This window comes from Chlamydotis macqueenii, chromosome 24 (genome assembly GCF_036417535.1).
Source record: "Chlamydotis macqueenii isolate bChlMac1 chromosome 24, bChlMac1.mat, whole genome shotgun sequence".
Lineage (NCBI taxonomy): Eukaryota > Metazoa > Chordata > Aves > Otidiformes > Otididae > Chlamydotis > Chlamydotis macqueenii.
Window position 1 is genome coordinate 1,281,591 of NC_141579.1, and position 9,286 is coordinate 1,290,876.

Genomic DNA, 9,286 nt, shown 5'->3' on the forward strand with positions numbered 1-9,286 from the left:
GTGCCTATCCAGCCCTTGGCCTCTCTGGGTTTCAAAGTCACCGCTTATTTTCCGTGAAATAGCAAAATGGTTCATCTCATCCTCCTTTTCTGGCCGTGGTCTTCTGTCATCTTGGGATAAGAGGAAAGGGGTCTCGTTTTGGCCGGGATGAGTCGCACTCTGAACTCCATTAAGTACAAATTCATGATCAGAACGTGTCAGGCTTGAGCGTTGCCCAAACAGCTCGTCCTAACCGCTGTATTCCCACCCTTTGGCCTTTGTGAGTGGGCCAAGGAGATATGGGAGAAGAAAAATAACAGCTCTGTGAACGCCAAGCCAGTTGGAACCAAGATACAAAGCTAGATTCTTGCAGATTTTTTCTGGGAAGAGTGGATTTCAACCCCTCGGTGTCTTCTGTCATTAGATCCCTGCTATGATGCAGTCGGGAGAACAGGATGGGGCAGTAATGTGAATTCTGGCCTCTCTAAAATTAAGTTGTTCCCATGGGAATCCCAAATTCTGCAATGGCAGAGCAAAATGAGCCTGCGGGAGAAGACGGGCATGGCTGGCTTGTGTTATGAGCATCAGAACAGCGGGCCGTGTTAACCACCTGCATGTAGTTCGGTGTAGTTTTTAGGGGCAGGCACAAACTGCTTCGGCAGATTCGGAGCATTTCTGACTACTTTGCAGAAAGTGGGACTCTACACAAAGCGTAGCAGGCGTCTAGGGCTGTTCTTGTTTCTTACTTTTTTCACAGCATCCTTGAATGCCCAGTACACTCCGTGTGACGTCTCGTGACAAATACCAGTTCCCTGTCCCTAAAAAATGTGTTCCAGCTCACATAACCGGCCGATCCCAAGCCACGCTCTCCCAGTCAGGTTGTACTTCCTTTGCTTTGCGGCTTTCTGAGCGGTGTGCACTCTAAATGTGAAATATTTCTTGAGCTGGAGTTTTCCGTCGCGAGAAATGGTACCAAGAGGAGCAGCAGATATTAATATTGAAGTGATTTATAGAAACGGCCATGATCTTTTCAACAAAATATCTGAGTTGATCAAACCAGATCTTTTTCACATACAGAGGACAGTTTGAAAAAAGAATTCCCGTTTCCAAAAAATCCTGAAAGAAGCTCCAACATGGAAGAAGGGCAGAATTTATACATTTATAAAAAATCCAATTTTCTGTTTGAAACATGGATGTAAGCTAGAATGGAAGTTAAGTTACAATAAAAGATGGAACAATTAATGCAGTACCCGCGTAATATTTTTTCTTGCCTCATCTGCATACTTTCATTTTACAGTGAAATTTTAAATTTCTAGTGAAATCTCTTCATTCTTTAGTGCTGTTTCAAAGCTATCAGTTCTTTAGGATTAGAAAACTTTCCCCATCCCGTTGCTGTTGTTCCTGTTCAACGTATCTTGTACTTGTCTTGTTCTCTGTTCGTTCCTCCTCTTCCTTTCTGGTGCATAAAAGAGTTTTCTCTGTTTTTACAGGCCCTCCTGTTGCAGGGACGCAAAATGTGAATAAGACAACAGAACAGCAACGGGCCCAGCTAGGTAACTGTCGATTTGTTGATTTTTGTCCCTACTGCATTTGCTAATTTATTAAATTTGGACTTGATTGGGTGAATAAATGTGTCAAGCAGCACCAACCGTGAGCACAGGAGAAACAGGCAGCGCCTTACGGGGAAGTCTCGGAATAATGAGTCAACTGTGACAGAGCAGTGACAGCAATTGTTCCACGCTGTTTCTATTTTACTGCGTTGTCCTTTCCCATTCGAAAGAAACATCCTTGTTTCAGCCGAGTCACGTGCTGGGCCCAGCACCCGTCGCACCTCCTTTGAAGCATTGCGACACGCCGTGCGACAGGTCACGGAGCAGCGAGGGGCACAGGGCCGCTTACGCCGCAGCGGTGGAGCGTCTGCTCGTTACCTCTTCACCTCTGCGGCAGCGATGTTCAGTGGAAGTATCTCCAAACAGAATCGACAGGGCTTCCCCTGCGTCAAAGAAAAACCAAATAAGAAAAGCAAACCCTGTTGGGCAGCAAGCGGTGGTGTTTCCTGCTGCTTTCCCAAGGGGCCTGTGAAAAGCTAAATACCACCTTCTCTGCTTTGCACAGCTGCTTTCTATCCCCTTTTTTTTTTTTTAGGGGGTTGGTTCTTTTGGCATCGGTTCAATCCACCAGCAAACGCTATAGATCCAAATCACCAAAACCAGAGAGAAGCAAAGGAGAAGTGTAGAGATTAAGGCTGAGGAGGCCCCACAAAAAGGGGAAGGAATTCGTTCCTAATAAATGTATTGCGGGGTTTTCAAGAAACACTCAGCCTCATCGGAGCCAGTGACAAAACTTCTGTTACTCCCGTTAGCCTAACGCTCTGCTTGCTGCAGTGAGGGAGAGTTGGGTGAATATTTCATTGACCGCAGAGGGAAGCAAGCTGGACGGCTAACAAGTGGATTTTAAAATCTCATCAGCTGTCCAGCTCTTTTTATGAGGAGAAATATATATGCTCTTGATTTGTTACCGCTCTACTGTCCCACACTTCTTCTTTCACGTTTCATGTTTTTTATTGACATGTAAGTGTAGGGCACGTCCAAAGAGATTACCATCCTTTACAGCAGGCAAGTGTGAAACCAGTGCCAGAACCATTGTGCCGTATTAGATTCCATCAATAATTGGTGACGGTTTGCTAAAAAAAGAAATAAAGAACGCATCAAGTCTGTTCCCAGCCCTAGGAGAAGAGGCGGTATGAGTAAAGACACAAAGCGAATATTTGAGCTGGTTTTGAGAATAAACAATAGTGAACTGTCGTTCCCTGTTGATGAAACATTTTTTCAAATAGCTTTTGTTGTGTTTTTTTTTTTTTTTTCCCAGATCCCTATCAAATCCTGGGGCCCACTAGTAGCCGTCTTGCCAATCCAGGTGAGTTCATCTTCAAATTTCAGACCAGCGTTATCAAAGGGGTTAGCTTTCCTTTCTCATCTGTACTGGATGAGTAGCTGCCCTCCTCTTCCATTGGGGTAGGCCGTGACCAACAGAAAAATGAGGAAAGAGATGCAACATCATCTTTGTCAGGACAAAATCAACGTCCTGAATGTTCTTACCCAAAACCAGCATTCCCTAAGAGGAGTTTTATAGGGGACTTAAATGCTTGTCTCTCAAATTTCCAGTACGGCTTAGTTTTTCACTGCCTGCTCTGGACTAGCTCAGTGGAAGGCACAAACCATCTCTGAAAGTCCCTAGCAGGTCATCTGCAGAAAACAATCCCTGACTTTGGGGAATAAGACCTGGAGTAAATCTTGCTTGAACTAAACGAACTTACATACAGTGAATGCTTGTAAGGAAACGACCTCATAAGGCTCTTTACGACTATCCGAATAAAACTAGGAGTCATCTAGTCTTGAGGAGAAATAATCTTACGGAACTCAGGTCACCAACTGGAGAGAAAACTGTAGGTATCCAAGACAACATCCATGGTAAAGAGTAAGCAACTGAGAGTTGAAATATACTGTATCAGCCATTCAGTGACAAATTTTGCAGAACAGTATGCTCGGGAAAAAGGCTGTTTATGAATAGCCCGGAGATTTTAAGGCCAAAGGCGACCATTATGAAATCTAATCTGACCTCAAACTCATGAACAGAACAAAGGGTTGACTAACTTGTTTGTTGGGAACAGTTTATCCATTGCTACATAAGACTTTCTAAGGCTTGAAGGAGCAGTTCCCAGTAAAGATCGAGATAGCCCTTCTGTTTCCTGCCTTTGTCTTTGCTTTTAAGCAGGAAACACAATGTCATTTCCTTTCCTCTTTGGCTTGCTTCTCGCAGGGAGCGGGCAGATCCAACTGTGGCAGTTCCTCCTCGAGCTGCTGTCAGACAGTTCCAACGCCAGCTGTATCACGTGGGAAGGGACCAATGGGGAATTCAAGATGACGGACCCTGATGAAGTGGCCCGGCGCTGGGGAGAACGCAAAAGCAAGCCCAACATGAATTACGACAAGCTGAGCCGAGCCCTCCGATACTACTATGACAAGAACATTATGACCAAAGTGCACGGCAAAAGGTATGCCTACAAATTTGACTTTCACGGCATTGCCCAGGCTCTTCAGCCCCATCCCACTGAATCGTCGATGTACAAGTATCCATCAGATCTCTCCTACATGCCGTCCTACCATGCCCATCAGCAGAAGGTGAACTTTGTACCCCCACACCCTTCTTCCATGCCTGTCACATCATCCAGTTTCTTTGGAGCAGCCTCACCTTATTGGACCTCCCCTGCAGGAAGCATTTATCCAAACCCCAATGTCCCTCGCCATCCCAACGCCCATGTATCACCACACTTGGGCAGCTATTACTAGATGCTTTTATCTTCAAGTGGCCTTTATCAGTCTGGTTGGACTTTTTCTTTACTTCTGGGATTTTCATGGGGTTTTTTTGAGGGACCCTGAGTGGATAATTGTGGCCTTTCTGGGGAAGAATTAAAACTGGATATTGGTTATTCCTGGATCAAACCTTTTACTTTTGTAACTTTGCCTCTTGTGTCTTGAACTGAGAGATGGATGCTTCTTTGGGCCAGTACTCTGCATTTTCTTTGGTTTTTAACGCTTAAGTCCTCTGTAGGAATTGACTATGAAGATTGTTCACCATTACCTGGAGTGATTATTAGCTTTTTGATTGGAGAAATTTTTAAGGATTCAAAGGCTTTTGGCAAGACATAGATCCAACTGTGGGTCTTAGGAAAAGATGACTACATGGGTTTTTTTTCTTGCTGCGGAGAGAGTAGTCAATTTGACCATTAAGCGGAGGACTTGGGGCTGCAGGGGACCGCAACTGGAATCTTAGCTTTAAGACAGATGAGGATTTTCACCCAACTGGAAATTATATATATATATTCATATATATATATGTACATGTATATTTTAAGAAGTAAAGGGCATTGAAGGAACTTTTCTAGAGAGTACAACTTCATTAGACTGTGCATTAACTCCAGAAACATCAGAAGCCAGAACAAAAGGGGACCTAATGTCAAGCACAGACATTCCTTGAAAGCAAAAGTGACGTAAAATAAATGACAGCAGGCCCCTGAGCTCCGCCGGAGTCTTAGGGATCGCTCAATGCTACCGATTCGCGAACGCTGTGCGTTTGTCAGACCGTCATCCAAAGGGTCAACAAATCAGAAGGCAAATTACTGTATAAATTATGCAGAGTTATTTTTCCCTATATCTCACAGTTTTAAAAGAAAGATTAAATAAAACGAGTTGACCTCGGTCACAAATGCAGGTTTGTTTTTTACTATCAGCTCAGTTGTTTGTGGGTTGTTTTTGTTTTGTTTGGTTTTTTTTTTTAATGTAATTTGTACATCTTTTCAATCTGTACATTTGGGCTGTAGCTTTGTACTTTTTGCTAAAAAAAAAATTTAAAATAAGACATGAGTAATGTATCTGTTGGAAATAGCCTTGGTCCTGCAATTGGATTCGTAATTGACCCCCAAAGTAGCCAGAAACCTTCCAGGTTTCCCTGGGTTTGTCTAGAGTAGAGTTTTTTCTTGCATTAATCTGTCAGAGTTGTCTGCAAATTAACTCCACTTAGCCAAGATGTTTGCGTTGAAGCTGATTGAAAACACGCACCACCATTTTAAAGCAATTACTGAAATATTTTGCGATTATTTTTCACCAAAATCTTGAACTTTGGAAAGATCTTAACTTTGTAGAGAAAATTTTCAAATACTTCTCATAACATCTTCTTGAAAACTTTCGCTAGGGGTTTTCATTTCAATGTCAAACGTTCAAAAATTCTCAGCCATCTCCTGATTTTTGCAGATGTTAATTTGATGATCCACAAACGGCGGGTTGGTGCCGTAAACAGAAGGGTAAACCACAAGCATTTCTGGTTTAGAACCAGATGTCATGGGGAGGGGGGGTGAGGCTTCCATGTACAACCCATTAGCTAAGTTGTATTAACTGGCAGCCAATTAACAGGATCACAAATATCTAGTCTAGACATAACCTCTGGGACTCTGCGTGGGTGCAAGATTTGGTCCATGTGCATCTGATTGCAGGAGGAGAGCCTGAAACCAGAACATTATAGTCTGCTCGTAACTTTAAACAGAAGCACTGATGCCATTATTTAACAAAACAGAAAAACCGAGATCGAGCTAATCAGTTTAGGTCTTAGTGCTTTCGGGATGTTTATAAGTAACGTTACTGCAATAATCGCAAAATTTACGTATGAAGAAATTACCCATGGAAATGGGGCTTTTGCTACTTATATATATGCAATGTACTTTTTTGGATATTAAAATATATATAATTTTGCAAGTAATCTTGGTTGGTTTTTTTTAAAAAAATGTATTAAGTGTTACAATGAAATGGTTGTATGAAGAGAATGATGTAAAAAAAATGTGACAAAATAAATCGTGGTTTTCTTCCCTAAGGCATCATATCGTCCCGCTCTCTCCCTCCCCTCTCACACCTGCAGATAAAGCCTGAACCTTGCCTCTAGATTAAATTTAGCTAAAAAGGAAAACAAAGCAGCTCCATGGCAGTGGCAATCAAAATTCTTATCGCTATAAAACAATATTGACCTCTTATTCCAGAAAATTTGCGTCTCTGGAGCCAGTGTTTATCAGACCTGATTTAGTTGTTGAAGTGCCTGAATCAGAAACCTGGGCTCCATCTTTTGTACGTGGAGAGAGCGAGAGAACGTGGTGGAGTAGCCAAAGCTGGAAGAGGTGAAGTGTCTCGCGCGAGGACGGTGGCAGAGCTGGGCGCAGACTCTTGCCCGGTGCCCCAGCGATGGGCTCACAGCACCACGCCGAGTGCCAGGACACGCAGCCTCCCCGCGAGAGCCGTGAGCGACCTCACGGACATCTCCATCTCTTTGCTCTTTGGGGTCCTCAAGAAGTCATTGGCAGAACGTAGATGTGCCACGCTGTGTGTATTACCAGCCTGCTCACGTTTCTCACCTATCCCCAAACCCCAGGGAAAGCCAGTGTTCCAAAGCATTCCGGAGAGGGAGTAAGAGGCTGCAAAAACAAGCACCGCCAAGGAATCTTCTGGTTGTGTCTAAAGGTCAGGCAAAGGCACTTCCTGTATTTTTGCAGACACACGGTGGTCCTGAGAGATAGCTTGATCTTTCTGCCGATTTGATAAACCCTTGGAAATACATAACTGCACAAGCACGCCGTTTCCTTCCTCTGCACGCAACCTTTTGTTGTTAAGTTGCTGGTACAATAGCTTTCACTGGCTTGATTAGCAAGCCTGGGCTCCCAAAATGAGCAACGTTACCGTGTTCAACCACCGCGAAGCTGTTCCCTTCGTGTGTTCAACCGTAGTTGCTCAATTTAGTCATAAGAGTGAGTGTTTTGTGCCTTATCTCTATTTTTTTTTCACTTCAGTGCAATCCAGATTCATTCTGGCTGTGCATCATCGGTAGAAATATCAAGTATTTTCTTTTAATCCAGTTGCCAGCAATAGGAAAATCTGAAGACTGAGATTGCACAAAATCGTCTAAAGGCAGAATCTGAAGGTTATCAGAGTGCAAAGATGTTTTTGATAGCAAAACTTGGGCCGGCAGGATCCTTGGTGGATAAAAAGCTTTTGAAAACACCCAACTATTTCAGAAGAATCTGTTCCTGACTGTCCAATCTGCAATGTCTGAAAGGAGCCCAGATTGAGATGGAAGTTGATGAGCAGCATCCACAGCTGAGGTCCTTCCAGCCTCTTTCCCTCCCTCTCCTCAGGGTACTTGCTGATAGCAATCTTTGCCAGTATTTGCTAATATTGAGCTTGAGATAGAGTTTGCAGGCTTCGTTCCCATGGAACAAAGAGATCTTGGAGCAAAGAGAACTCACACCAGCGTGCCAGAGAGCCTCAGACTGGTGGGGCACTTCCCAGGCACCTTGTAGCGTTTTCGTAAGATCTTAATTATTTATAATCCTCAGGTAAAGAACAAGAAATAACAGACAGATCGGAGCAGCCCATTTGCACCCCCCAATATCAGCCCGACCTTGCCATCTTGGAAGCTCTAAGGGTGACAACAAGAGGGATCTCCCCTCCCAACCCGAGTTTCTGGGACACACTGAGAGAAAATAAACAAGGAATTTGACAGTACTAATGATACTTTTTGCTTTTCCCAGGAGGAGCAGGCAGCTGGAATTCCAGTATTTCAGGCTTAAATCAGAAAGCTGACCAAACAGATGGTTGGGATCACGTGGCTGTGAGCTGTGAGTCAACAGGGATAGCAGAGAATCTTCTCTTCATCGAAGTTCAGAATTGAAACCTCACCAGGAAACGCAGCTCCCGTTGAAATCAGTGGTAATTTAGCTATTAATTTCTAGCGATCTGCTATTCACCCAGTATTTCTGTTGTGCTTCCCAAGTGGGATCTTGCTTAAATACGCCAAACCAGAATGAGCTTTACATTTCACCTTCCATAAACAGATTGTCTATTAAGTAGAATCGGTGATGGTTTTTCAAGTCTCTGGGCTCCAGCTCCTTTAGCTGGGATGTCTGGCACAGTTTGTTTCTACTTGAGATGCACCAGGGTCTGCGTATCAGAGAGAGGGAGAAGAAGGAGGTAAGTAACAAGTGGCTCACAACTTTTCTATACCTAAGAATTGAGGGTGATTTTCCAAACCACGCTGAATTTCGAACGTGCGCCTCATTCCCTTGCAAGGGAGAGGGATTTCCCCACGCTATGACCTTCCTGTTAGTGAAGAGAAGGAAGAGTTTCTCATGCTACCACCCAACAAGCGGGCTCCGGTCCTAAAGAGACAGTAACCACGTGGGAAATTTGCTCTAACTTCTGTTGGTGTGAATATTCGATGCGAAGCTGGATTTATCCGGTAATATTCCACATGCGTTCTTATTGTTCACAGTGACAACAAAAGCACTGATGAACCCAGCTGCTGTTTCCCACACCCATTGTCAGAAGCAACGTGCCATCGGTCCATAAATTCTGCATTAAAGGAGCCAGCCTCACTTTATTATCCTATTCCAATAACAGATTTTTTTTTTTTTTACAGGCTGCTTTGCTGTGCTGATACAGCGTTTTTAACGACATCTGTGAAATTAGTTTATTAGTTTATTAGACTTCAGCCTGCTTCCTAACCAAGTAGGTTCTCCCACACCAGACCCAGTGTGGCTGCATTTGGTGTTAATTAGAGCCCTGGTCTAGAGGCACATGGGGGGCTGGGCTTTCTAAATTCACCTCAAAGATCCTATTTGTATACTTTTGCACGATACCTAGCGTAACATCTACATCATGATTTTCATCTGTAAAAGCAGAACTCGTTGCAAATAAAGCTCAGGTTCTTC

General features: G+C 43.7%; 1 protein-coding gene across 7 annotated transcripts in view; it reads left to right on the forward strand.

Moving 5' to 3' along the window:
* Window positions 1-6,406, forward strand: part of FLI1 (Fli-1 proto-oncogene, ETS transcription factor) — a 79,858-nt gene extending 73,452 nt beyond the window's left edge. For all 7 annotated transcript variants that reach the window (XM_086766071.1, XM_086766069.1, XM_086766068.1 and 4 more), the window contains 3 exons: window positions 1,470-1,532; window positions 2,848-2,895; window positions 3,799-6,406. In XM_086766071.1, coding sequence (XP_086622197.1) covers window positions 1,470-1,532; window positions 2,848-2,895; window positions 3,799-4,328 — 641 coding nt within the window. In that variant the 3' untranslated portion in view covers window positions 4,329-6,406. The remainder of the gene's footprint in view (window positions 1-1,469; window positions 1,533-2,847; window positions 2,896-3,798) is intronic.
* Window positions 6,407-9,286: the final 2,880 nt, after the last annotated feature.